Source organism: Schizosaccharomyces octosporus (assembly GCF_000150505.1).
Source record: "Schizosaccharomyces octosporus yFS286 unplaced genomic scaffold supercont6.1, whole genome shotgun sequence".
NCBI classification, from domain to species: Eukaryota; Fungi; Ascomycota; class Schizosaccharomycetes; order Schizosaccharomycetales; family Schizosaccharomycetaceae; genus Schizosaccharomyces; species Schizosaccharomyces octosporus.
The window spans coordinates 3,962,042-3,988,967 of record NW_013185619.1 but is presented as its reverse complement, the minus strand read 5'-3'; the positions used below and the strand labels follow the sequence as shown (position 1 = coordinate 3,988,967).

Here is a 26,926-nt window from a genome sequence, read left to right as displayed (position 1 = left end):
TCTTTACTTAATCAGAATCGACTGAATCTTTATGTTATTGAGACCTCGTGTTAATCTGCCCAAAAACCAATTTACCCAGTTTGCTCGGCAAACCTGGTTCATGTATCTTTATATGATTTAATCTTGAAACATATTCATTTATTCTAGGAAATTTTCAATAACAACTTTAATAAATTAGCAAGAAAAGCTACTATCAATTGCTTCACGAATATGTCAGCAAATATCCTGGAAATTTCTGAGTTAAAAGACCCACAAAGGATTCTTAAGATTTTCGAAGAGCAAGAATCAGCAGCTAAATTGGATAAGTATGAAGATCTTTTATGGGACGTATACCAAAAGGTTTTTGTTGCTGCTCTCATTGTGAAAGAAGACACTTTAGCAAAGGTAATTTAAAACAATTTTTAAAGTTGGAGGCATAAAGATCTAATTTCTAACACTATTTCAAGAAATGTTGGAATCGTTTAAATGATCGGTTCAATAAATCTCCAAGAGTAGATGGACTTTATGGAATGTATCTGGAAGCTACTTCAACTTTCGAAGATGCATTGAGTTATTATAACCAAAAGATTTTCGAAGACCCAACGAATACTGTACGTAAAGAGATGCTATATCGATCAAGTTCTTACTGACCATTCAACTTTCAGATCATTCACAAGCGAAAGCTATCACTATTGCGTTCTGTTGGAAAAACCAAGGAATGTATGAACGGATTAATAGAGTATGTAGATACATTCTATACGGACATTGAGGCATGGGCGGAATTAGCTGATCTTTACTTTTCCGTGGAAGCATATCAAAAGGCTGCCTTCTGTTACGAAGAGATGTTACTATTGCAGCCATATGAACCTCGGATTTTTGCAAAGCTTGCGGACGCACATTTTGTCATGGGAAAGAGTAACAATATTCATTTGTGGATTTCTCTTAAGCATTATTGCCGTGCTGTAGAAATATCTGAAGCGTACTTTCATGCTTGGTATGGCATCCAACAGGTATGACTTCCAGTCAACTTGATAGCTTAACTAACCAATCCAGTGTTGTGAAGCAATCAACAAAATTTCGAAGACTGAGCTAAAGCGTATACAATCCCGTGCTCCTGAAGCAACCCTTAATATTTTAGCTGATCCTGCCAAGGTTGAAGAACTGTTGGAGCTTTCCGGCAAGAAGGTTGAAGAATTAACCCGCCAAGACGAAAATTTGCGTAAGCTTCTAGCCGCGTGATGTGGATAGTGCAATAATGAATAAAGACTATGTGACTAAATATTCAATCTGATATCATGCAATTTCTTAACACAGTGACACTACGATTTCCTTTGTGTTTCATGAAACGCAAAGGAGGTAACTACTTAAAAAAATGTAATATTATGTTGTATTTCTGTTTCGAAAAATAAAAGGAACTACAATTCAAGTAGCAAATTCATGTTTGAGAATTTCTTCAAAACATATGGTCGCTACATGCGACGAATCTTGGATAAAGAGAATTAATAAGATTTTACTTATATGAAAATAGTAAACGAAATAAACTCTCAAATTGCAAAATTAAGAGTTCTTAGAATGAAAAAATATTTACTAGGATATTCCTCGTTTCAATGATATACTTCCTCCATTTCATCAAGTTTGTATGACAGGGGTTTCTCTTGTCAGCTTCCCAATGAAGGTGAAACTTCAGGAATACTATTAATCCACAAGTTTTCTGTAAGTAGAATACTTACCTTTTTATAAAAGTGGATAAGCATCTAAAACACGCGTTACGGAGAATTCATTTTGTAAACAAAAGGCTTGGTGACTGTAAAAAATCGCATAAGCTATCCCAATCGTGATGTCTTCAAACTCAGTAAAAAATTCCACTCCTTACGACAATGCGGCCTACTCAATGGTATTGAATTCAGATGGTTCGTAACTTCAATCAAGGCTGTCAAGATAAATTAACAAATCATATAGCATTATCACCAGAAGACGAAGACGATGTAAATTTGGAGCAAGAGAAAGAAGAAAATGTAGATATGGAATACGAAAAGCATGATGATGAGGAGGAAGCAGCTGATAAAGTCGGTGAAGAAGACATGGATGCAGATGAACTAGAAGACGAAAACGAAGAAGAAACGCAAGAGCAGGAGGAACAAAATCAAGAGAGAAAAAGTGAACAGCTTGAGGTAAATCCTATAGAAAGACTGAAAGAGAGAGCAATTAAGGCAGATTTTTATGATATCGTTCCAACCTTGGCTATTCCTATGGCGACAAGCGTGAATTCTTTTGCATTTACTTCTGATATGAAATGGTTATTCACTGGTGGAGAAGACGGTTATATTCGTAAATACGACTTCTTCCCTAGTATCAATGGTGACCTCTCTTTAACGGTCGCCCAAAGGCATCCGTTCGTTGATACTGTTACGAAGGTAAGTATATTTTTATTAAATTGTCTAACATTTAAATAGGCTGGTATTTTATTAAATTACTGGGGGAATGGCTATGATAATCAAACTCCTTCTCCTGTCTACAGCTTAGCTGCACATTCAAAAGGTCTCTGGGCCCTTTCTGGAATCGATAACGGTGACATAATTTTGTATTCAACTCGGCATCAGGAAGGGTATCCTGTAACATCTTTAAAAAAACACACTGCTCCGGTTTCTTGCTTAACGCTTCATCCATCCGAAAAAAAAGTATTAAGCGGGAGCTGGGACAAAATGGTTCACAATTGGGATCTGAATACTGGAACTGTTATTTCATCCTATGCTGGAGAATGCGGTCAACTTTCTGGAATTAGATATCGCCCAACCGAAGTGCCAACCTCTTGGGGGACTGATTCTGATGACATGAGAAGTTTATTTGGGACACCCTCCAGTAATGGATCCTATGGTGATTTTGATGAAGAAGTCGAAAAGGCTATAGATGAAGAAACGAAATCCATGCAAGCACCAGAGGAAACCGGAGAGAACGGCGGGAATGCCAATAAACCTGAAAAAAATACTACTCTTCAAAATAAAGATAAAGAAAGAAATAATCCTGAACAAACGAATGTCTCTTCTGATAATTCGCATACGAACCCTAATGCAACAACTCTGGAAGATCCAAACGTTTTTCTGACGGCTTCAATCGATGGAGTGATGAATGTATGGGATCACCGTATGCCAGATTCTGTAATCAAGTATCCTGTACCGAAAGGAATTCCTCCTTGGTCTATGTCTGCTTGCTGGGGTGCCGATGGTAACAGCATATTCGTTGGACGTAGAAATGGAATTGTAGAAGAATTCAACATCCATTCTGGAACAAGTCCCGTGAGATCTTTAAAAATGCCTCTTGATTCTGGCCCTGTTTCAAATGTTAGTTCTATGCCTAATGGTCGCCATTTGGTAATTGCTTCTTTTGATAATGTTCGTTTGTACGATCTTCAAAGCAAATCCGGAATTGGATTTTTAATTGTTCCTGGACACCATGGAGGACTTGTAAGTGGTTTGCATGTTGATCCATCTTGTAGATTCATGTTTACTGCTTCCGGTAATAGAGGTTGGCAGGGGACTACGACAGAAGTTTTGATGGGTTATCAAATTAATGTTCTCCCCTAAATTACTTTATGATTAACATAATGTTATTTATTTAAGACAAGACTATACTCATTAAGTGTTTAACAGCATTTAGCGAATGACGCTCTTTTGGTTCAAGTTTTTCTTTTTTTATATATATATAAACAAAAAAAGAGAAATTTGTTTTTAAAATTCTTTTTGATGACGCTCTTTTTTACTGAGGTGGACACGTTTTTATAGCCGTTAGCAAAAATATTTTTTCGTCCTGTAACATGTATGAAATCAATCAATTATTGGCATTTTTAATTTAAAAACTTCAGGAAGTAATTAAATAAAAGATCAAGTTTACTCTACCTTCATAGTTATTGTTGTCTTTATAAGTCCTTCTTGGGTTTCTAACCTCCCATCAACCTGAGTTTTGCTTGCACACGACATCTTTTGGATGGACCTTCAACAAGTCGGTTAAGATGCTGCTTAAGATTCGAAATTATGGAGGAAACCAAATAAAGGCTAATGCTTTGAGCTTTAGCACAATAAGTCGTTTGTCGAAGGCAGTTTCTGCAAAACAGAATTCTGAAAGCTCAGGAAGGCAGGGGGAAAAATACGTTTCCTGTAATATGCGAGACGTAACAAAAGCAAGCTTAAATTCATTACCAAAAAATTTAGGAGATGATAAAGAGCGGGTCGCATTCCAACAATGGCTTCAATCCCCTGAGGTGAGGAAAGCAAAGTTCTTCAATGGAGCAGCCTTTGGATTGGGTCCTAGACGGGATCAGCCATTTCCATTAAACCCTAGCTTTAGACCGTCGCGTCCTACTTCTCATTCTTTACGAATGCAGATCAGTGATGAATATCTCAAAGGTATGAGTGCTGATGTTCTTGCTCGAAAATACAAAACGTGCCCTCAGAGAATTGAGGCTATCGTTAAGTTGAGGAGCGTGTTTGATGAACATCAAAGTCGAAATGCTCCCGTGCTTTCTAGCTATGCCGATGTTATGGAAAAAATGGTGAATGTCTGTAGAGAACCAAGTCGTCTCCAGTTTAATGATTACGGAGAACTACCAATCCAATCAAGGACAACTCCTCTATGGAAAAGTGTTCCTGAAGATCATGTTTTTACTCCGGAAGAAGCTGCGAAGACACTTCGCTGGCCATCATTAGAGGAAATCGCTAATCAAAACAAAAACATGGATAATAGTAAATCTAAGGGAGATCTCGCCAGCTCTCGTCAAAATGAAGAATTGGTTGCAACAGATGATACACAAACGGGAAAGCGCATTTTCCGATTAGTAGATGTTTCTAGCGGTGATATTTGGAAACGCGACACGGCCGGAAATATTTACGTTAGTCGACAAGCAGCTACGTCTAATTAACTAGTTCATTAAAATCTCCTCTCTTATTTCAGCATATCCTATTTTGTAATGAATAAATATATTACTCTAATCTACCGGTTTCATAAAAAAAATCTTTTATATTGGACCAATGTATAAAAATTTTGGTAGCTTACTTGTTCGCGCAGAGACGGAAGATAAACGTTGAAATCATTATGCATAATGGTAAAATTAAGAGACATTAAGCGTCAACGGAAAACAAAATATAGGTTAGATAATACATACAATAACACTGTCTCAAAATATTAATTCTTCAGACTCAGATGGTCAGGAAGAAGTAATAAAGCCGTCAAGCACATCGGACGCTATTCCAAACTCTTCTTTTATAGAGTCATAATAATCTCCGGATGCGACATGATTTAATTGTTCAATTACTTGATTGATCACTAGATTTTTCCTTTTATCGCCGATTAACATATCTAAATGTTCGTAATGAGGGATCTGAAAACTGTTAAACAAAAGGATTATAATATAAAACTTACCTGGATGCATTGAGACAATGGAGGAAGACAAGATTTTAAAGCATCAATGTTCACCATATTATCATCACTACCATAAATCAAGATAATGGGAAGCCGAATGTTTTCAATAGGATATCTCGCAATTCGATTTAAATTTGTATAATAACTTGGTTTAATACCAGGACTGTCGTCGTACATTTGTAAAACTTTATTTTTCATAATTTGGGACCAGTGCACAAAGCATTTAACAGAAGTAAAAGAATATAAGTGGGAATAACCTACAATCTTTTGCTCTTCAGAAATATTTTTCCCATTCCAATTCATGAAATAGCGTAAGCAGGAATCCAGAATTTTAGAAAATACTGGGGGATAAAGTACGGCTTGCCAGAAAATGGTCGAGGCAAGCATGGAATGAGTACCGAACAATAAGTATAACAACTGGCTATTCGAATGAATAATCGAATTTACCGTTTTACTGCTGTATTTTTTTGGAAAGATAGCAGGCGAAAGTGCTATGAATGCGCGAACGGACTTTCGAAGTTCATTGTCGATAGACAAGGCAGCGAAAGCCATAATTGCACCCTGAGAGAACCCAACAAACGCAACTGATTCCGATTTGTTTACAGAGAGTATATATTTGACAAGTGAAGGTATATCGAAGATAGCTATGCTGTCGAGAGTGAAGTTCCAAAACTCTCGGCTTTCAGAACCATATTTAACGTTTTTTTTACTATATTTATTTCCTCGCAAATTCCCTAGCCATACATCGTAGCCCTGATCAACAAGCGCTAAGGGTATTGAGTCCTCTTTCCTGATGTTACAAACCCAAATCTCAGAATTCATAAGGAGCCCATGAAGAAAAAGTACAGGAGGCTTGTACGCTAATTTCGATAAACTATTCTGGTCTTTATAGACACGCTGTAGACAAAGTAAGTAGCCATCAGGTGTTCGCACAAAATGTTCTTCCAAATCGTATCCATGGAGTTGACATAGATCAACAGTGTCTCTCGCTGTTGTCATTTGATTAACTTCATTGTCTTCCATAAACTCGGGAAGGAACCGCAAATATATTCTAAGCGAAAGTCAGTTAGAACTTCTTCATTTCAATATCTGACAATTGTGTACTTTTTGGATTGTTCATAAAACCAACCCCTTAAAGGAGAAGGCAAAATTAGTGTGCAAATACGAATTGAACTTTCCAATGCTACTAACAGGAAACTGAACACGATTTGGCCTTTGACCCTACAATTCATTTAGTACTCGGTCTTATGGACGCTGTTTTCAGTAAGAATACCATCGTTGTTTCCTTTGTTCATCACAATTTCCCATACTCCCTAAATACGGAATAGAATGTCAGTTTATGTTTTCCGAATGGATATTGGGTGTTACAAGCTATGGAGTCAATCATTACGTGCTGTATAGGTACAAATAATTCTAATTTACCTTAAAGACTTCGTTTTAATTACTAATTTATATAAACATTTTAAATTATAGTCTGATTCTTGGTCCTTTAAATTCTCCATAGGAATGGCGCTCTATGTCTGCTGAAAGATATTCAGGTTACCAATCACAGATACTATACAAACAACTATAATTATTTAAAAAAGAAATTCTCTAAGAACCTATTGTAGGGATTGCTTTTATGCTTTATCTGGTATGCGTTAATGAACGAATAAGAACGAACTTGAGGTTCGTTTTAGGAAAGAAACATGTCTTCTGTATATGAAATCTTCTCTTAGAAGTTTTAGAAGCGTCCATTCACATAGGACTTCTTCTTAATCCTGTCATTTTTATGGTCATACGCTGGATATTTCTTTAGTTATGTGTGACATTGTCCACGATGGCAAACGAGTCATTCCTATTCTTTTTGGTTATTTTTAGAACGACTACAAGAAAAAAGTTAAATTTATTCTGCTTAAGCTTTTGACAGAAATCTTGTAAAAAAAAACTATATATATATCGTATGTTTACGATGATATCGTCTACGTGTATCGTATTAGGGAGTATCTCTCAAATTACTTGGTATGAAGGAATTTTTAGAACCAGATTTCCTTTTTTTCTAATCTTGGAACTGATTTATTAAATTTGGAATGGAAAACTCCTTTGCTGAGATGGCCCTTGAGGTGGTATAGCAGTATTCTTCTCATTGATGCTTTAATAATCAGTCTCTGAGATGTGTAAAGATACTTTACAGACAATTAATGAAAATTTTTTGTTTAATTAAAACATTTTGGAAGGCTCGCGGTCGATTATTTTTAGCCGATGCTTGAGAAGTCGGTATGCAAAAAAAAGTTTATAGCAGGTTCTTAGTAATTTCGCATAAACAATCCGCTCTTTTTTGGATTCTTATTCTTACAAATTATCTAAATATTGATTATCACTCTCCCTGAAATAAAAAGAACTTAGCAATCATGTATAAAGACATGGTTATCCTAGCAAAGAGATTGTGATGGTTAAAAAGAAAAGAAGAAGCTAAACCGATTTTAAATAAAGAGTTTTGGAAAGTAATTTAGCTCAATGGACATAGTATACTAACTTAATCCTGTCGGTAAGCTACAGTGGAGCATAAGGATCGAAATCTTTCAAAGCTAGAACTTACAAATTCCATAGGTTCTTAGTTTAAAAAAAATTCTACTTTCCTCGTAAGGATTTCTAATACTTTACATTTTCGACAATTATTCTGGATCTCAAGTTCCTTCAAACAAACCTGCAAGGAAAGCATATTTTTCAAATGAGAAAGCAGAAATAAAAAAGAAAAGAAATACTAAGTATCCTATAATAATAATTATTTACTATGGAAAAATTTTTTGATGACTTGAGACCTACTTTTGGTAATAGTCTTGACCAGCACCTTATTACCACAACCTCAATTGTGAATAGAATCGTCAAGGATGGCGACAAAAACACAATTAGAGTTATTCACAACATTAGTTTCGAATGATAAAAACACAAGACTTAAAGCTGCAAAGGAATTGATTGATTCTATAGCTACTGAAGAGGAATTGAAATATGCATTGAATCGGTTGACCAAGGGTGTTTCTAGTGGTCGCGAAAGTGCCCGTCTTGGTTTTTCTGTTGCTCTTACTGAGGTAAAAGAAACTATTAACGAATTAAATTGTCAAGTGCTAACCATTTTCAGGTCATTACCCGCAAAGAAGAAATAACTGCTCAGCAAGTATTAGAGTTACTCGTAAAGCATAACACTGTCACTGGAAACTTGAAAGGACAAGAAGAGCGCGATTATTATTTTGGTTTATTGTTTGGTTTACAAACCATTTCATTTTCGTCTGTTCTTCAACGTCAGTCCTCTTCTAAAGATGACTTCCAAAGAATGGCGGATCTACTCCTCCAATTGTCTGAAAAAAAAAGTTGGCTTAGAGATACTTGTTTTCTTGTATTATATGATTTAGTGAAACAGATTCCAGTTTTACCATACGCTTCTGAGGCCTATGATATTGTCGATAAGCTTTTACAAACAACGGCTGTCTCAAAATCCTCTGAAGGCATTGGCTTATACCTTTGTATGCTTCATTTACCAGAAAATGTCAAATCCCATCCTACCTCCATGTCTGGTTGGGATCCTATTTATCCTTTGCACAAATCAAATCTTGTAACTCTTTCGAAAGTTTTGAGACAAGTCGAAGTACAAGAGATGGGTGGTCAACATAGTGCTTGGAAACAAAAACTTCCCTATGTTTGGCGCTTCTTATTCAATGAATACAAGTATAACTCCAATGAACAATTAGCTCCATTCGAAAACTTTTGGAACGTTGTTGTAGACGAAGGGGTTTTTGCTTCGACTTCTTCTTTGGAGCGTAAATTCTGGGGATTCCAAATTATAGAGTTAGCTCTGGACTACGCTACTAGCTCTACCGTAGGCACTTTGTTTTCTAGAAATTTTATGCATTGTTTCATAAACCATTTAAGTGACGAAGGGCGCTATCTTTATCGCGCTGCAAGACGAGTTGTTTCCAAGATTGAAAAGGTTTGCAAAAACGATTCTTCTCTTGTATACCCCATTGCTCTTCATCTCTTGGGAGAACGTGGCTCTCTTAACTTTGATCGCCTTACCAACACTAAAGTGGTAGAGCATATTCTTCCTCTGGCTACTGACGAAGGAATCCTTTCTCTTTTTGACTTGCTTTTGGGATTTATCAAGCATTGTCCTAAAGACATGGCTTCTGAAGCGAAGGCTGTGGAAGGAAGACGCCAATGGGTCACTGACACTATGCTTAATATTTTACGTAGTAACCGTTCTGTAAAGCACAGTGTCTGGGTTAGCGAACTTCTTAACATTTTTATTACATATGGTTATTTTGAAATTCCTGAAAATGAGGCTAGCCCTAAAATTTCGGAAGCTACCCAAAATATGTTTCGCCTGCGTTTGATGTCGGCACTAAGCTATTTGAGCTCCAGTGCATTTGAGGTCTCCAAGGAGGACGATGATCTTAATAAAAAGAACTGGCCTTTTACTGCTTTGCAAAGTTTGCTTGATCACATAAAGGATAAAAACATGGTTTTAATTGTTCAAATGGATGAATCAGTAAATGGAATATTAGAGAAGTCATTATCAGTGCTTCAAAAAGTCACCAAAAAGATCAATAAACAGGGTGATCATTTGCAACAGTTACAGGCTTTTCAATTACTTTACTCTTTAGTACTCTTACAAGTTTACGCTGGCGATACAGATTCAATTGAGGTTCTGGAGGATCTTGATAACTGCTATTACAGGGTTTTCAGTAAAAAATCTAAACAAAAATCATCCACTGGCGAACCAACTTCTATGGAGATTTTGACAGAAGTTATGCTGTCCCTTCTATCCCGTCCCTCTCATCTACTTCGAAGACTCGTGGATATGCTTTTCGTCTCTTTTTCACAGGACATGGATCGCGGTAGTATTCGTCTGGTTTGTGATGTGTTGACAACAAAAGAAAATGCAAAAGACAAGGAGGGAATGTTTGCTGAAGAAGGCGAAGATGGAGAGGAAGAAGTAGAAGAAGAAGAAGGAATGGATGAGGATGAGGACGGATTCCAAGAAATAGAAACGGATGAAGCTGAAGGTAGTGATTGGGAAATGGTCTCCAACCGAGGTTCTGACGATGAAGAGCTTGAACGTAAATTGGATAAGGTGTTAGAAGATGCAGATGCTAAAGCCAATGACGGTGAAAGTTCTGAAGAAGAACTAATGAATGATGAGCAAATGCTTGCTTTGGATGACAAGTTAGCAGAAGTTTTCCGTGAGAAGAAGAAGGCTTCGAACAAAGAAAAGAAAAAGGGAGAGGAAGAAACAAAATTACAAATTGTTCAATTTAAGGTCAAGGTTATCGACTTGATTGACAACTTTTACAAAGCACAACCTCATAATGGATTAGGATTTGAATTTATTCTTCCTATGCTAGAAATGGTTACAAAGACGAAACATAAAATGTTGGAAGAGAAGGGAATTGCTGTTTTCCGTAACCGATTAAACAAGTTGCGTTGGACAGAAGAAGTACCTGAGTCAAAGAACGTAATTGATGCTCTGAAAAGAGTCCATCAACTGTGCGGCAAGAAGGCCAATCTTGGAGCGACTGGTTCTAGCATATCTCAATTATTCTTGCGATTGCTGGCTGACAGACCAGAATTAAATGAGGGTTTTGAAGTTTACATGTCAACGTTCGCAAGCTGGATTCAAAACCCAGCTAAGAGCCACTTCAGTGCTAATATATTCCATGATTTCGTCAACTGGGGTGCTCAGCAACGTTTGAAACATCAGCAACAGTCGACGGTGTCTTCTCAGGCGAAGTCGTCTTTGGACTCGACCGATAGGGACAAGGAAAATGGAAAGCGAAATCATTAAAGGCAAATGCCTCGGAAAATTCAGGAAATAAAATTTGGGTATATAGTTTTTGCTGGCATACTCTATAGATATTTGGGTACTTTGATTTAATTTCTTTGGATGGTAAATTGTCCACATACAGTTTGAGATTATTACCACACATAGAGAATTGTTTTTCGGATTTTGAGTAAGCATTAAGCCATTGTTCGTACAGAGAAGTAGGGCAATGGGGCATAAACAGCAAAGTGTTTTCAAGGTATTCTTCTGGTTTGGGAGATTCTTTTAGTAAAGTGAAACCTTTGTTTCGTAAAAATTGGACATCATCTTCTAAGAATGCTGGATCATAAAAGGTACAGTTCTGAGAAGGAATATGAAAAATACTTTGAAGCTCGAAGAATAGTTGTAGTTGTAAAGAAGCGGTTAAGGTATGAACTCGTCCCAAGCCTAGGATCAAGCAATGCTCATAGCGATATGTGAATGGCTCAAGCAAAGATTTTATTTTCTCAATGTACGCTCCCACCTGAAACCTTTCTTCATTTTTTGCCAATTTCTTGTCTAGTGCTTCCTGAGACCATAAGTCTTTATCAACGTCAATATTAGTTCTTGCTCCCTTTTTTCCTTTTTTTGAGTTTCCTTTTTTTTTTTTATTAGAACGGGTAACCAGAATGAAATCCATTGAAGCTGCTTTTACACACGACACGACTCGTTGACAGCTTGTTTAGGAAACCTAGTAGCTCCTGTTTTCTTAGGTCTTTCGTTTAGGGTATTATTTATGGAAAACTAATCATAAATATAGAATACTTGGTAGCGCCAAATAAAACTTCAAAATTTCAACTTTCGCGTTTGTTTACGTTGTGTGGTAAGTAAGAATTTTTTAGTGTTTACCATTTAATGATATACAAGGTGTTTGTTGGTATCTTTTGCATACTGTAACATAAATCGGTAAACCAATACATCAAGCGATTTTTATTTCAATAAATTTATGTAGAGTAGAAACTGCTGTCTATTAAAGGAAAGAACAGGATAAATAAAGATTTGGAAAAATTTCTGCTTACTTGGTGTTTTCAAGATTTGAGGTAGGGCTGTTTGAAATATACTTAGGACTCTTCGTTGATAATAACCGGTTCCAGGAAAGCAGCTAGAGTTCCTTAGAAACCTATTCTGGAACCCTTTTGGAATTGTATTAGAAAAAGTATCTTTTCTTAACTTTGAAATGTATATTCTTCATGCTTGCCTATGTATATATTTTTTATTCTACTAACAGCAAACTACTTTTTTTAATTCGATATTTGTTAGCTATTGTTACCTAATATTCTTTTCCTGGTTACTATTTGTTGGAAAACAATTCTTGAGAAAATGCAAAATGTTCTCTAGCATTGTGTGCTTTATTTTTTGCAAATGAATGTAAAAAAAATTTTTTTCTGTGTTCAATTCTCCCCGAATCTAATCATCCAGATATGACATGACATCTATAGAGTAAACTGAACTTTTCCTAATGTACAGTGTTCGAAACGGTAGTAATGCTTCTTTGCAAGTTTGAAACAAAAGTATTTTACATTTCAACAATATTCTGTCTCATTCTCTATATTTTTTTCTTATATTTTCTTCGGCTCAAAAATGTAATTTGATGTAAAGCTTGCGTAAACCTACATATCATTTAGCATTCTGTAGAATACTCTACCAAGTGATTTTAGGGCAATGTAACTTGCAATTCATAGTCTAGACGAGTGTTTTCGTCAATACTAGCAATCACATCACTATACGCAAAGGCTCTAAGTATATTATTTATATCTTCCATATCGCCATCAAACCCAACAAGCTCAGACAAAAACTAAATAATGACAGGATCATTTGAAGCAATTGTGACAGGTGCGACTGGTATTAACGGTGTTGCCATCATCAATCGTCTATTAGAAGAACCTAAGTGTTCGAAGATTCACTGTGTCTCTCGTAGACTCAAAGAAAAATTCCCAAGCAAAGTTAAGCACTATTCAATTGACTTGATCAATTCCAGTCCTGAACAGGTCGCTGAGACCCTCCAAAAAGAGGGCGTTACAAACATTACATATGCCTTCCATGCTGCCTATAAAGAGGAATCAGATGAAGGTCAAATGTGCAAGACCAATGGAGCGATGGTGAGAAATTTTGTAGCGGGTCTTGAAAAAAGCAACAGCAAGACCCTTAAGAGAGTTGTTTTAACGACTGGTTTGAAGTACTACGGTCTTCAATTCGGTGAAGTAAGACTTCCCATGGAAGAATCTGATGGTCGTGTACCTGAAAGCTTTGCAGGATCCCCCAATTTCTACTATGTTCAAGAAGATATCCTTAAAGAATTAAGTGACAACAAACCTTGGGATTATGTAATAGCTATGCCCAACGATATCTGCGGTGCTTCTCAAGGAAGTTACATGAACCACGCATTCACTATTGCGTTGTATGCTCTTGTTTGCAAAGAGTTGAACGAACCATTCTACTTCCCTGGAAATGAAACATTCTATAAAGGCTTTGACGATATTTCTTATTCACGTTTAATTGCCGACTTTCAAGTATGGGCTGCGCAAAAACCAGAAGCTAGCAATGAACGTTTCAACATCGTGAACGGTGACGTTCACAGCTGGTCAAGAACTTGGCCAAAGATCGCCGAGTACTTTGGTGTAATCGTTCCCGAAAACCAATTTGATAATTGGTCTTCTTTAAGCAACAAAATGACCTTGCCCACACCTCCACCAATCAAGTTACATCAAGAGGAAATGGGAATCAAGAACGTTTCAAACAGTGAGATAGTTAACCAAATTTCTCTTCCCAAGTGGGTCCAGCAGGATAAAGTCAAGAAGGCATGGAAACAAATTGCTGAACGCGAACACTTGGATCCTAATCTTTTGGACAATGGTACATGGGCTTTCTGTGACTTTTTGTTAGGCAGAACTTATAATGTAATTTCATCCATGACCAAGGCTCGTGAATTAGGCTACCATGGATATTATGATACTTTCCAAGGATTCAAAGAAACATTTGATACTTTAAAGCACGGAAAAGTCATCCCTTCTTAAGCATAAAATAGTTTAATGATAAATTTTAATGAGGTTTATGATTTTAGCATACATGTTTTCGTCGAAAGAGTTAGAGTCAAGAGGTTAAAGTAATGCAGAGAAGAAAAATATAATAGAGGATCAGTAAACTGTAACCACATTGTAACTTATGAACAACGATGTCGATGAGGTTAACAGGATGAAGTTTCACTTTCAAGCTGAGCGTTGTCGTACATGAGTTTGAGGTGTAAATTAAAATTACCATCCAAAATTATTTATTTTTTTGACAAAACTAAACGAACCATTTCCACTCTACCTTCTCATAAGCAAATAAACATGCTCTAAAGATAAACGGTACAGTTTACGATGAGAACCTTCAATAGACATAAGAAGTCCACCAAAGCTGATGTACACAGAGCTAAACCATTTAGTATCAATTTAGAGAAGACTTCCACTTACATATTATCGTCCTTTCCTTCTTCAACCCGGTACACCTTGCCATACATAATATAGTCTGCGGCATCTTTCAATTCTTGACTATTCAAATTGCTAGCTAACTGCAAACTGAAAGTAGCACCTTGTTCCAATGGATATAATTGTGAGTTTATATCGAGAGTCAGGCCCATATCATTTTGTGCAGATGTACCAGTAATCCGAGAAACTAAAATAAACTGTTAGACTTCTCAATTTCAGACGCTATCGGACGTTATAACTTACCTCTTTGATATTTCTGGTTATCAACAGATGTTACAGTGAAAATCTCATCTAAAAGAATAGATTCTGACATTTTTGTTATTCCAATTCAAACTTTTGTAGTTATCACCAAAAACAAATTCCTTAAATAAATTTTGGTACTGTGAACAAGCTGAAACAAAAATTAAGCTTGGAAAATGGTCAGAAATGCCAATTTGCTGACCTAGGCTTGTTGGTAAAGACAGGTAAAGAATTCAAAGATGGTGTTGGTGTCTACTCTAAGACAAGAAAGTTTTAGTCTTCTCAAATATCGAACTTTACTAAAGTACGCTATTATAAACAATAATGAAGTTTAGACCTCGTTATATATTTAAAAAAGCACTTAAAAATACCCAATTCAATTTATGGTACTTCTACAAATAGTGGTAAACGGTATTACAAACATTAACGTACTTTATTTTCAATGACGGTCTACTTTATTATTACTTGCTTTATACGTAGTGCTAGAATTAGATATCAAGAAGGAAATAACAAAGCGCAGCTCTCTTTATGTAGGGTAACTTACAAATGAATATTAATTTTTTCTTAGTGCAGTACATATAACCAATTGTAGGATGCGTCAACCTGAACGAAAAGAAAACTCAGGTAATAAAGTCTTTAGACATGATCGAACATGGTAGTCGCTAATCACTATTATTGAAGGATGAAGCAATCCTTTCACGGCCGTTGTATGTTTTCGAAAATCATCACAAGAAGAATTTAGTACTGGTAAGACAACGGAAAAGGAAATCGACCTCCAAGCAAGAGGGGGGAGGAGGGTAAACACTTCAAGGATTTTGAGATATCGCCCGTCCCTTGTATAAGAGAACGAAACTTAAGAAACGAAAATATGAAGCAGTACTTCAATGCAAAAAATTGTGAGCTATGGAAATGAAATTTGTAGGAAATGGGAGGTGTAGGATTTTTTTGGGAAATCACTATCATTTATCGTGAATTTAAGCAACCGCTTCGGGTTTTTCCTGACCAACAAGACTCTTAATTTTATGATAAAACTTTTTGCTTCGGTTTAACTTTAATACGACTTCGCGTACTTTCGCCAAGTAGCGTCGTTGAGCTTCATCGTCCCTGGGAAGTTGTTCGATCACAGGATTTTGAACTCCCTTTTTATGTAACACAAGGGCTCTTAATTCAGTTCCTCTCATTCCAAGTGTTTTCAATCTTCCGGGCGTTGATTTAATTAAGTATTGGTCAAGTCCTCCTTCTTTTTCAATTGTGCGCAATACCTTAGAGGTAACTAGTAAATGAATTTTTTCTTGAAGAGTTTCAGAGTAAAGCCATTTGAAATGAGCATTGGGAGTCCATGTTCGCTTTGTCTTATGACCAAATTTTGGGATTTTGTTATGTCCAACTTCAACTTTCGAACCACCGTATAAATTCTGTTGAAATTTTCCTAAAGGATTTAAAATATTTCCTCTCACTGGGAGCAATGGGTATGCTAGTTTCTTTAAACCTCTCAGAGCCATCTTAGAGAATCCGTTGTTTTCTGTAGAGAACAAGTACGTTAGTATAGTCACCGAAATTAGAGAAAGAAAGACGCGTCGTCAAGTTCAATTAAATGATGAGAGAATTTATAATCATTTACACTTATATTGATTTAATAAAAAAAATTTATCCAGCGATTCAGAATTGGGAATTTATCCAGCGATTTGACTGACCATGAACCGCTTGTTATAGATGAGTTTAGACTTTAAAAGACTATACTAGTATGTATATAAATAGATCTAAAAACTTTCATGAATATCTATATCGACTGATTAGAAAGTGAGTATCCTTACAGGATATGTTCCAAAGACAATGTGAAGGATTTATAAAATATAGCCGTTTCTCAAAAAACAATTAAGTTTTTTTTTCGAAGATGACATTTAAATAAGAAATGGATTTGGGATATGGGTTATTCAAAAAAAAAGGGAACCGAACCCCGATTGTTCTTGGCTCTCTTCTATCGTGAGCAAAAGCGTCGCAATCGGCTTCCCTTGCCTTGGACTTCGGTTTAAATGAAATGAAATGGCCCAACGTCAAGCACAGCTGAAATTTGGAGGTCAAGGATTGGCTCTTACTGTTCCCAATCAGTCGTTGCAAGAATGCTCGTTCATGTCGAATTTGATTACGGATAGAGAATCTACCTTTTTAAGCTATTTTATTCCTTCTGATGATCCGAAACTCCTTCCCTCCTACCGGTTTATGTTTCAGGAATGCAGTGAGTTAAAGCATTGCAATCATAAAATGCAAGCTTGGAGATTTCCAGGTGAAGTGGAAGCATTCAATGATGACGGTGAGGAATATTCTGGACAGAAACTTCTAAACACATTGATTAAAGAATCTGTTTATGGAATTGTCGTTTGTGTTCGATGGTATGGCGGGCAATTGCTAGGGCCCGTTCGCTTCCAACACATTGTGGACACGGCAAAAGGTGCTATTCAAAAATATAAAAAAAGTTTTGAAGAAAAGAAACAGAAAGAAGCATGGATGCAAGCTACAATGGCTCAGCAACAACAGCGTCAACCTCGTTCGCTTAATCCCTTGGACCAGAAGGTTCGTCAGATAACAGCCAAGGATCGAACTGTCAATCTGTTGCGCAAAACTCTTGGATTTCCTATTTTACAAGAGGTCGACTACTACGCAAAGTCGTTGAGCACTTTAGAGATGTTGCTACAAAGTCGAAACAGTATGATCAGCTCCCTTCGTTCACAATTGCAGAAAAGCAAAGAAACTGAAAATGTAGAAGACACTTCTAGCACACCCAAAGAACAGAAGGCTACTATGTCCGAAAAGAAAGTGGACAATGACAATTATACGCCCAAACAACCAGAAGGTGCTACAGTACTGTTGGAAAATTCGGAAATTCAGGAGCAAGTCCAAAAGAAACCGGATGCTGAGAGCTAGCTGGATATATTATGAATTCGACTTTAGCCGATTTTCATGAAGTTCAGTTCCGTAAAGAAAAGAAAAAGGAACCACACATGATTAAAGTAGCTTTTTTACATTAGTCCTTTTCTATTCCCTTTTAACGTTTGCCTTTATCTGTCCTTGCAGTGAGGATTTAATCTGTTATGAGATTACCTACCATTTACCATCTCATACCATGGCATCTTCAAAAGTCTCAAAGAAAGAGAAGAAGGCACCAATTTGGGGCTCTAGTGTTTCCGATTTTCGGAAATTAAAGTCTGAAGAAAAAAAACTTTTGAGTATGATTTCGTTTGGACGAAATATTGACTAACCGGTATCATTAGGCAAGGATGAATTAAAACAATATAAAAAGCTCAAGCACAAAGTAAAAAAGTTACAGTATGAAGTTCTTTATACAATCTACTGTACTAATCCTATCTAGTTCTAAAAAAAAGTCAGAGGATAGCACTAGCAAGAAAGCGAAGCAGAAATCAACTGGTAAGTTCAATTAAGGATGCTTAAGTTGACAATTTCGATTAGAATCTACTGAAAAGGAGAAAAATTCTAAAAATCCAGCAGCCACTGATGGACAAAAGGAAAAGTCTGATGAGGGAAACAGGGATTATTGGTTGGCATCACAGTTATCTGGAGGTAACCAAAGAAAATCCAAGTTTCTAAAAATGCTTGGAATCAACGGAGGTGGACAAGACATTGCTCCTAAAGAAAAGAAGGGTGGATTCGAACACGAGCGTGAGCGTCAATTGGAGCAGCAATACATGTCTGGTATTCATCAAAAAGGAAACAGAAAAGGTTTAGGAATGTAAGTCATTGACTGACTTTACACGTTCGCACCCATACTGTTAGAGCTAGTAGTCTTTTATTTCATTCCAGGATGGTATATCTTTCTGAACAGTCAAGGTCAATACGAGTGATCCATGTTCATGCGGACTACCCTATCTTTTTTAATATGGTTCAATAACTTAAAAAAGCAATGTGCTTTGGTTTTGGGGTTTCGGTTTAAATATTCGATTAAAGTAGTACTTCCATTATAGAACGCGCTAAATACGAAATAAAAAGTTATTATTTTTTATCTATTAATGTTATCAAATAAACAATTTGTATACCATATGTAATCGAAGAGGTTTGACGCGCGCTATTCTCACCACGTCACGTCGCGTCTCGCGTCGCTCATGATACACCAAAGACGCGACACGGAACAATGAAAATTGATAGAGCGCGACGCGTCGTAATCTCTTATATTAAATATACACACGCCTTCTGGATAAATAAACCTTCTAAAACGATTGTCTTCAGGATCCCAAGAATTGTCGAAGAGTCGGTTAAAGACATGGATTCACAAACCAGTCTTCATGAACTTTCAGAAAGATGCCTGTCGCCTAGTCGTCGGAGCAATCGAATTCAATCAAAGCAGGCTTTGGGTGATTGCACAAATGAAACACAAAACACATCTTTTACTATAGAAGTTCCTTCTACCCCCCGTAGAAAAAGGATTCATGAACCATTCTTGGAGAATTTAACACCACAGAAAAAAGCAAAGCGCGATCTGATCACAAGCCAGAATGAAGAAGATATCAATAAAAGCAATGAAAAAGGATGTAAAGAAAATACACCACCAGATTACATGGAACTTCCTTCTACTCCAAAAACGCCTCGAACCCCTCGCACACCAAGGCGGACCATCCAGCTTGTGACTCCTAGGTCTTTAAATCGCATGAATAAATTGACTCCATTTGCTAGTCGTCTTTTGCAAGCTACTCCTCACAGACAAATTGTTCCTCCAACTCCTTCAACACCTTCTACTCCCTCTGCGTACAATCCTGTTAAGACATGTCTACGGAAATCCCATCGTTCCACCGGTGTAGTAGGGCGTGAAAAAGAAAAGCATTTTTTGGAATCTTTTTTTAGTCAGAATCTAACCGGCGAGCCAACGGGAGCGGCTCTTTACATTAGTGGTGCACCGGGCACTGGTAAGACTGTGCTGGTAAGTGAAGTGTTGCAAGGTATTGTGGGAAAGTTTAAGAATGCTCAAGTGTGTAATGTGAATTGCATGACCATTACAGAGCCCAAAATGATCTTTGAAAGAGTTTACAGTCAACTTTTTGACAAGGTTTGCACTCCTGATGAGGAGGACTCCCATTCTACATATCAGACTCAATTGAAGGAATACTTTACCAAAAATGATTCTTCCTCTCTCCCTCCAATTATTCTAGTTTTGGATGAAATGGACCATCTTATTGCTCGTGAACAGCAGGTTCTGTATACGCTATTTGAATGGCCTTCTCTTCCCATGTCCCGGCTCATCCTAGTCGGTATTGCAAATGCACTCGATATGACAGATCGGTTTCTTCCTCGTTTGCAAACCAAAAATATTCTGCCAACATTACTTTCGTTTACTCCGTACTCGGCTCAAGAAATTTCTACGATTATAAAGGCAAGGTTAAATTCTGCTTTTCTACAACAAAAAACTGGAGATGGATATCCAAACAAGCTCGAGGAAGAAAAAGAGAACAGCTTACCTTCTAATATAAAGGTTTCTGAGGAAGTTCCTTTTATTCATCCGTCGGCCATTGAACTTTGCGCTCGAAAAGTTGCAGCCTCGAGTGGTGATTTGCGAAAAGCATTGGACATATGTAGACATGCCATTGAGTTAGTAGAACGCGAACAAAAGTCTCGTGGGTTGGATACAGTTATGTCAATGGAAGCTTTACCAAGGGCAAGTATTGCTCATGTTGTTCGTGCTACCTCCGCTTTAAGTCAATCTGCCAGTTCTCGTTTGAAGGATCTAAGTCTTCAACAAAAAGCTATATTATGCACGCTGGTCGTGTGTAACAAGTCTTTAAGCATTAGTGACGTCTATGAAAAGTATAGTTCTCTATGTTTAAGAGACAAGTTAATTCACCCGTTGACAAGTTCAGAGTTTTGTGATGTCGTGAATTCGTTAGATGCGCTTTCCATCATTCGTTTAAGATCGAAACAAAGAAGCTCAAGATCAAACGACCGGTTTGTGAATTTATTAGTTCCTGAAATGGACATCATTACTGCAGTCGGAGGTATTGGCACCTTGAAAAGATTTTTCGACAAGCGCTAAGTATTGCTCTACATGCAGTTGGGATAATCAGGTAAAGAAGAAGGTGATTACGGTTTCACTAACAAAACCATTTTTCAGCGTTCGGTTTTGTTAGTAGGTTAATTTATTTATAGGATAATGGGTATCTTTTGTACGTTTAATGATTTGTTATTACTTTCAGTTTAATATTCGAAAAATAAATTGTTCAAAAACATTGCTTCGAAAATTAAGAAATAATACGATGAGAAAGATAGCTAAACAAACGTATATACAATTTCAAAGTAACTGAGAAGCTTTATTCATAAGATTGTAGTATCGACTTAAATTTCGAAAATAGTAAGTACATGAACATCAGTATGATATTGCAAAAAGAACGTGAGTCGCAAAAAGATCATGAATCATAACTGAAAGAATTAGAGGTTCCACAAAACAATGCAACCATCTGTGCCGCTAGAAGTGAAGGACTTCATGCTTCCTGGTACACCGACAAAGGGACGAAGAGAAGAAATCATGTTTTGGTGTACAGTAGGCAAAGAAGAGACGGATTCGCTAGAACCCTTCAAGTCCATATTACGGAAGGTAGAACGCAAAGCAGAGAAAGAAACGGGACCAGATTCTTCTTCATCTTTTTCAGAAGCCTTTCCAGTTTGAGTAGCCGTAGTCTTGGAAGCACCAGGATCCAAGTCACCAATAAAAGACCAACCAGATTCGTTTCCTTGGAATAGCAAAGGCGCGTAATTGTATCCGGCAGCGACAATGGTGGTTTCATTCACCCACAAAAGAGAATGAAGGGGAAGCTGAGGTATTTTGAGAGTAGCAAAAGCACGAGGAGGTTGCTCAGGAGCACTTGGATATACGATACTAAGGGAAGAATCGTGACTGGTGTACGCTAAAGCATTTCCTGATGGGGAAAATTGAACAGAATGGATCCACCCATTCGAAGGATATTCGGCACAGACGGTGTTAAAGGGAAGGCGAGATCCCCAAACACTAGCCTCAGGCTTTTCGTCCACATCACGAATGTATGCAGACAAAACATATGTCTTTCGATCGGCACAACCGGCAGCAAGCAAGACATTGTTAGGATGCCAATCCAAAGACAAAATGGTACTTCTTAATGGGCGTTTTAAATGCTTACTGACCCACCAGTCATTTTCTTCTTCAAAGTAGCACACAGAAACAACACGGGCACCGCTGCCTACGGCAAATTTGTCACCCTTGGGTGACCAGCGGACGAATGTAGCAGCACGTGTCAATCGAAGAAGAACTAAAGTCTGCTTCCAGCTTCCATCCGGTCGTTTTTCATACACATACGCATTGCGATCTTGTGAGCATGTCACAATACGGTTAGTTACCGGAGACCAGTCAACGCATGTAACAATCTTATCATGATCGCTGAACCTTTTATTCAGAATCCAATCGGCGCCATGTTGTTTATAAACTTCGACTTGGTTGGTAGCGGTTGTAGTCACGAATTCTATTAATCATACATGTTAGCATCTGTTCTTAAAAGTATTTCTCTGTCATTTACCATTGCGTTCCTTGTTAAAGACATGTTCATAAGAAGGTTTAGGAAGGACAGTAAGAAGTTGAAAGTTCGACATTTTCACAAAATAAAACTAAACAGGACTAGCAGTCAACTGTTGTGTTAATAGCAACTTCTATATTCCTTGAAGTATGAAGTCAGTAAATGAATACTGAGCTTAAGAGTAATACACTAAATGGAAATGTAAACAGAAGAATTAACCTTTGAAAAATAGAAATAAAAGATATTTAATCTATCTTATATTCATAAGTAATTTTATATTTAGCAAACTTACATTCAAAGAAGAATTAATTTCGTAGAAAAATATTAGCGGATGCCAGATTTTGCCTATTTTGTGTAGGAACTGAAATGTAAACAATGGAGTTTCAGGTTTTGAAGAAATCAAATTAGTTTTTCTTCTACCAATTCAATGAACTTATCTTTTACAGTTTCAAGTAGAATGCTTAAAAGTCTCGAGAATAACAAATGGTTTGTTTCAACATGCAAACAAACATTGGGAATATCCAAGCAAGCCAAGTAAGCTGCCAAAGGAAAATACAGAGACAAGGGAGCATTGCAAAGAAACTCCAAAAAGAACCAATTCAACTCTAAGAAAGTTATGTCCTCCATCACCATGACTGTATATTCGATGTCATATATTCTATACGCAAGTTATCCTAAGGAGAGAATATAAAAGCTACACGACTGTATCTCGAATACTTCTTTTACACTTGTATAAAGGATTGCAAATAAATTTACTACAAACCGACTTTTTCCCAATCTGTCAAACACCCTACTACACATTTGTGCCTATGTATTGCAGGTTATATCGTCAGCTTTGACGAAAACTACAGAGTTGGGGATTTCTTGTACCCAGTCTTCTAATTTTTTGTTTGTTTGTTTGTTTATTAACTAGTAATCGCAATTATGTTTGAGGCTTTTGTATTAAGGAATGCTATGTTTGTTTGTTTGTTTGGTATTTGTTTGTTTACATGGGGATTTCGAATGGTTATAAAAGACAGCTACAGAGAGTAAATTTCTAAAATCAGTACACATATTTTTAAAGGTATTTCTTATACCATTTTATATTTTTATCCAATCGTTCTTCTTGTATACATATATCCAAAACAACTTTGAAGTATGCATATCCGCTGGCTCTTAGCCTTTATCATTAGTTCCACTTCACTGCACGGGATGACATTTGCTGAAAAATCTGAACGTTTCGATATCGATCAATGGAGCGAACTCCAAAAAGGAATTGCCATGGGCCATTTGCTTGACAATGTTGGAGACAGTGGTAAGCATGCCAAAAACATCAATTCCGGTTGTATTATCGCTTCTCCTTCCGACAACGTTCCAAATTATTATTTCCAATGGGTTCGAGACAGTGCTCTTACCATAATGACCGTTATTGATCGTTTCCTTGAAGGCGACGAAGGTCTTGATCCGATCATTATCAAGTACATGGACGAGATGGTCCGTTTACAAAGAGTCAAAAACCCTAGCGGTGACTTCTACAGTGGAGGTTTAGGTGAACCAAAATTTCATACTGATGGCTCAAGCTATGACGGTGAATGGGGTCGTCCTCAAAACGACTCTCCCGCTTTGAGAGCTATGGCCTTTATCAAATATCTAAATTATCGATTTGATAACGGCATCAATCCTCATGAAGTCGTTCCTTATATCGAAGCGGTTTTAGCAGACTTGGATTATACTGTCAGCGTATGGGAGAAACCTAGTTTCGATCTTTGGGAAGAAATCAAAGATGTTCACTATTTTACATTGACCGTCCAAAAAACCGCCTTGCAAGACGGTGCGGCATTCGCAAAGCGCGTCGGAGCTTGGGATCAATCCACTCTATATGCAGAGACAATACATCCTATTGATCTTAAGCTTGGCGAGTTTTGGGACCATAGTTTGGGAATCATTAAAGGATACAAAAACATCCCTAATCGTTCTGGACTTGACTGTTCTGTTTTATTGGCTTCTCTTTATTCTAAAGAGTTTGACACACATACGCTCCCTACCTTAAAGAAGCTTCAAGAGTCAATGACCAAGGCTTACGCTATCAATCAAGGACACAAGCAGCTCATCGGCCGTTATTTGGAAGATGTCTATGACGGTGTTGGTACCTCCATTGGCAATCCCTGGTTCCTTTGTACCCACAGTGCAGCTGAAGTGATTTATAAGGCTATTCAGTACTACGATTCTTACGGCCTTCCAGAACTCACTAGTCACAATATACAGTTCTTCGTTGAGTTTGCTGAATTTGGTGATCCCTACAATTGGCCTCTTATCCGCAAGAACATGATTAAGTATGCCGATAAATTTTTACAAGATGCTGCAGAATTCCATGGTCCCAATAGTAGCATGTCTGAGCAAATCTCTCGCGTTGATGGTAAACAAGTAGGTGCCTTGGATTTAACATGGAGTTATAGCTCTTTGTTGAACGCCATCTACAGAAGAGAAGCTATCAAGCACACCAAATAACTGTAGGAAAATGCCTTGCCTACGCTTAAACTCACTATGGGGGGAGTATCATAACTAATAATAATGAATACGCAAGTCACCCTCGAATAACGGGTAAAGGTTCAAATTTTAAATAGTAAATTACATTTTATGATTCGTCAAGAAGTAACAAATATACATGTTCCAACCATTTTTCACAACTATTTCCTATTCACAATATAGAAAAATTTTCATGTTCCAAGACTAACTTGATATTGTCGTATTGTTTGTGAGCCAAAATAGTTAAGTACCACCGCTGCAGTTTAGTATAGGACACAAATTCAAAACTAATCTGCAAAAAAAATGAACAGTCAAAAAAAAAAACCAAAGATGGATAAGAATGCAAAAGAGAAATAACTACTCTCTACCAAGCATTCTTTATTTAGCCAGGTGGCAAATCGACAACTTCATCATTATCCTAGAATACGGTTAGTTAGAGAATAAGGTGTATAAATAAGAAAGGTACTTACAGCATCTTCAGTGTATTTATCTGGTACTACGTTGGAAAGAGGAGAGCGAGCCATGGCGGTCGTACCAGTACGGCTTGCTTCTAACACACCGAAGGGACGGAGTAAAGACAAAAAGTTATCAACACGATCAGGACTAGCAGTCAATTCAATTATGAGACTTTCAGTTGAGATGTCTGAAACTCGACCGTTAAAGAGATGAGTTACTTGATTGATGGCAGAAAGCTGGTTTGCTCTAAGTTGCAAAGCAGCAGTTGGAGACATAGAATTGTCAACAGAAGAAGAAGCCTGTTCAGTTTCTTCACCAGTAACTCCTGGTATTTCTCTTTCAAAATGCTGTTGGAAGTGGTCAGGACCCAATAGGGATACTTTAGCCAAAAGCAATTCACGCTCAACAATATCAGTACCGGTGTAGTCTAACACAGCCCATACTGAAACAATATCCTCAATTTGGCGTCTAGCTTGCTCAACAACTTCATCGTTTCTGTCATAGGTGTTAGAGATAAGGAAACATTTAACAAAGAAGATACACTTACCCTCTGATTGCAATGGTCATGCGAGAAAGATTCTCGACTTCAGTAGCACAAACAACTAAAGAGTCGATGTTAAAGCCACGTGCAGCCAAAATACCAGAGAGACGAGAGAGAACACCGGGTTCATTTTGGACAAGACAGTTAAAGACGTGACGCTGGGGTCTGGGAATACGATTGAATGGGGTAGAGGCAATAATCTGATACGTTGTTAGAAACAAAAAAGAAAAAGCTCCAAAAAAACAAAGAATTGAAATATGAGTCCTTAGGTGAAGTGGTATGCAACAACGGAATTTCCTTTTTTTTTCTTTCACGTTCAAGTTGCAACAGTTTTATAAAAGTAAACTGCTACAGCTTGTGAAAAAAGACAAGAAAACGAGGCAACACATCTCAATAATTAAAAATATCATGCATCTTCCCGTCAATTGATTCATGAAGAATAAAATCAAAGTTTTGCACCCGGCTATACACCATGTACAGGAGTGTTTGATCAAAGACTCAAATTCCAAAACCAAGAGATTCTTACATTAGAAACAGCTTCAGGCACTGTAGCACGAGGAGGTTCAATGATATGACATCTAGGTAAAGGAGCATTTGCATGCAAAGCCTTGTAAGTTATAGGATTATTCACATAAGTCGTTTTCCTTCGGACAAAATGGTTGACCTTCATGCTTTGTCAGTAACGTTCAAAAAATAAAAAAAGATAAACCAAATTAAAATGGTTTCCAATACTTACCGTACGGCTCAATCTTTTGGCTAACATGGTGGTTGTGCGCAGGTTTAGATATATGCAAGATCTCAAGGTGTTCGTGTTAATATTGGTGACACCAAATTTATCTCCTCCATCAGAGTTGTGGTTCACGAGTAAAAATTTTTATGAAATAATTCACTTCAGTTTTTCTTTACTCATTATATTATATAGGGCTCTCCATGAGATTTTGAGATCATTTAG

The 26,926-nt window shown here is 37.1% G+C and overlaps 15 protein-coding genes across 15 annotated transcripts; 9 read left to right on the top strand and 6 right to left on the bottom strand.

The window, feature by feature from the left end:
• Positions 1–210: 210 nt before the first annotated feature.
• SOCG_02610 (TPR repeat protein Oca3/ER membrane protein complex Ecm2) lies at positions 211–1,218 on the top strand (the record flags this gene model as incomplete). Its single annotated transcript, XM_013161102.1, has 4 exons — positions 211–384; positions 447–590; positions 645–989; positions 1,033–1,218. The coding sequence occupies 4 exons, from the start codon at positions 211–213 to the stop codon at positions 1,216–1,218; spliced, it is 849 nt and encodes a 282-aa protein (XP_013016556.1).
• A 391-nt stretch (positions 1,219–1,609) lies between these two features.
• SOCG_02609 (SAGA complex subunit Spt8) lies at positions 1,610–3,925 on the top strand. The gene is made up of 3 exons (XM_013161101.1): positions 1,610–1,889; positions 1,939–2,393; positions 2,433–3,925. The coding sequence occupies exons 1-3, from the start codon at positions 1,817–1,819 to the stop codon at positions 3,558–3,560; spliced, it is 1,656 nt and encodes a 551-aa protein (XP_013016555.1). The 5' UTR covers positions 1,610–1,816; the 3' UTR covers positions 3,561–3,925.
• A 60-nt stretch (positions 3,926–3,985) lies between these two features.
• Positions 3,986–4,891, top strand: SOCG_02608 (ribosomal protein subunit S35; the record flags this gene model as incomplete). Its single annotated transcript, XM_013161100.1, has 1 exon — positions 3,986–4,891. One exon carries the CDS (start codon positions 3,986–3,988, stop codon positions 4,889–4,891), a length of 906 nt encoding a protein of 301 aa, XP_013016554.1.
• A 285-nt stretch (positions 4,892–5,176) lies between these two features.
• Positions 5,177–6,893, bottom strand: SOCG_02607 (triglyceride lipase-cholesterol esterase; the record flags this gene model as incomplete). The annotated part of the gene is made up of 5 exons (XM_013161099.1): positions 5,177–5,350; positions 5,392–6,063; positions 6,136–6,442; positions 6,631–6,704; positions 6,837–6,893. 5 exons carry the CDS (start codon positions 6,891–6,893, stop codon positions 5,177–5,179), a joined length of 1,284 nt encoding a protein of 427 aa, XP_013016553.1.
• A 1,368-nt stretch (positions 6,894–8,261) lies between these two features.
• Positions 8,262–11,209, top strand: SOCG_02606 (DNA polymerase phi; the record flags this gene model as incomplete). Its single annotated transcript, XM_013161098.1, has 2 exons — positions 8,262–8,459; positions 8,510–11,209. 2 exons carry the CDS (start codon positions 8,262–8,264, stop codon positions 11,207–11,209), a joined length of 2,898 nt encoding a protein of 965 aa, XP_013016552.1.
• Positions 11,091–11,864, bottom strand: SOCG_02605 (SRR1 family protein; the record flags this gene model as incomplete). Its single annotated transcript, XM_013161097.1, has 1 exon — positions 11,091–11,864. One exon carries the CDS (start codon positions 11,862–11,864, stop codon positions 11,091–11,093), a length of 774 nt encoding a protein of 257 aa, XP_013016551.1.
• A 983-nt stretch (positions 11,865–12,847) lies between these two features.
• On the top strand, positions 12,848–14,291 carry SOCG_02604 (epimarase). Its single transcript, XM_013161096.1, has one exon. It carries the CDS (start codon positions 13,027–13,029, stop codon positions 14,236–14,238), a length of 1,212 nt encoding a protein of 403 aa, XP_013016550.1. The 5' UTR covers positions 12,848–13,026; the 3' UTR covers positions 14,239–14,291.
• An 88-nt stretch (positions 14,292–14,379) lies between these two features.
• SOCG_02603 (DNA-directed RNA polymerase I) lies at positions 14,380–15,206 on the bottom strand. Its single transcript, XM_013161095.1, has 3 exons — positions 14,935–15,206; positions 14,677–14,878; positions 14,380–14,635 (listed from the first exon to the last, which is right to left on the bottom strand). The coding sequence occupies exons 1-3, from the start codon at positions 15,002–15,004 to the stop codon at positions 14,530–14,532; spliced, it is 378 nt and encodes a 125-aa protein (XP_013016549.1). The 5' UTR covers positions 15,005–15,206; the 3' UTR covers positions 14,380–14,529.
• Positions 15,207–15,347: 141 nt separating this feature from the next.
• SOCG_02602 (ribosomal protein subunit L28) lies at positions 15,348–18,933 on the bottom strand. Its single transcript, XM_013161094.1, has one exon. The coding sequence runs from the start codon at positions 16,431–16,433 to the stop codon at positions 15,906–15,908; it is 528 nt and encodes a 175-aa protein (XP_013016548.1). The 5' UTR covers positions 16,434–18,933; the 3' UTR covers positions 15,348–15,905.
• SOCG_02601 (uncharacterized protein) lies at positions 16,975–17,853 on the top strand (the record flags this gene model as incomplete). The annotated part of the gene is made up of 1 exon (XM_013161093.1): positions 16,975–17,853. The coding sequence occupies one exon, from the start codon at positions 16,975–16,977 to the stop codon at positions 17,851–17,853; it is 879 nt and encodes a 292-aa protein (XP_013016547.1).
• Positions 18,053–18,680, top strand: SOCG_02600 (uncharacterized protein; the record flags this gene model as incomplete). The annotated part of the gene is made up of 4 exons (XM_013161092.1): positions 18,053–18,155; positions 18,201–18,255; positions 18,299–18,354; positions 18,397–18,680. 4 exons carry the CDS (start codon positions 18,053–18,055, stop codon positions 18,678–18,680), a joined length of 498 nt encoding a protein of 165 aa, XP_013016546.1.
• A 199-nt stretch (positions 18,934–19,132) lies between the features above and the next one.
• SOCG_02599 (uncharacterized protein) lies at positions 19,133–21,166 on the top strand. Its single transcript, XM_013161091.1, has one exon. It carries the CDS (start codon positions 19,205–19,207, stop codon positions 20,963–20,965), a length of 1,761 nt encoding a protein of 586 aa, XP_013016545.1. The 5' UTR covers positions 19,133–19,204; the 3' UTR covers positions 20,966–21,166.
• Positions 21,135–22,657, bottom strand: SOCG_02598 (ARP2/3 actin-organizing complex subunit Sop2). Its single transcript, XM_013161090.1, has 2 exons — positions 22,476–22,657; positions 21,135–22,421 (listed from the first exon to the last, which is right to left on the bottom strand). Exons 1-2 carry the CDS (start codon positions 22,546–22,548, stop codon positions 21,358–21,360), a joined length of 1,137 nt encoding a protein of 378 aa, XP_013016544.1. The 5' UTR covers positions 22,549–22,657; the 3' UTR covers positions 21,135–21,357.
• A 151-nt stretch (positions 22,658–22,808) lies between these two features.
• Positions 22,809–25,093, top strand: SOCG_02597 (glucan-alpha-1,4-glucosidase). Its single transcript, XM_013161089.1, has one exon. It carries the CDS (start codon positions 23,610–23,612, stop codon positions 24,957–24,959), a length of 1,350 nt encoding a protein of 449 aa, XP_013016543.1. The 5' UTR covers positions 22,809–23,609; the 3' UTR covers positions 24,960–25,093.
• SOCG_02596 (acetolactate synthase regulatory unit) lies at positions 25,052–26,765 on the bottom strand. The gene is made up of 5 exons (XM_013161088.1): positions 26,711–26,765; positions 26,501–26,638; positions 25,981–26,174; positions 25,448–25,928; positions 25,052–25,395 (listed from the first exon to the last, which is right to left on the bottom strand). Exons 1-5 carry the CDS (start codon positions 26,735–26,737, stop codon positions 25,360–25,362), a joined length of 876 nt encoding a protein of 291 aa, XP_013016542.1. The 5' UTR covers positions 26,738–26,765; the 3' UTR covers positions 25,052–25,359.
• Positions 26,766–26,926: the final 161 nt, after the last annotated feature.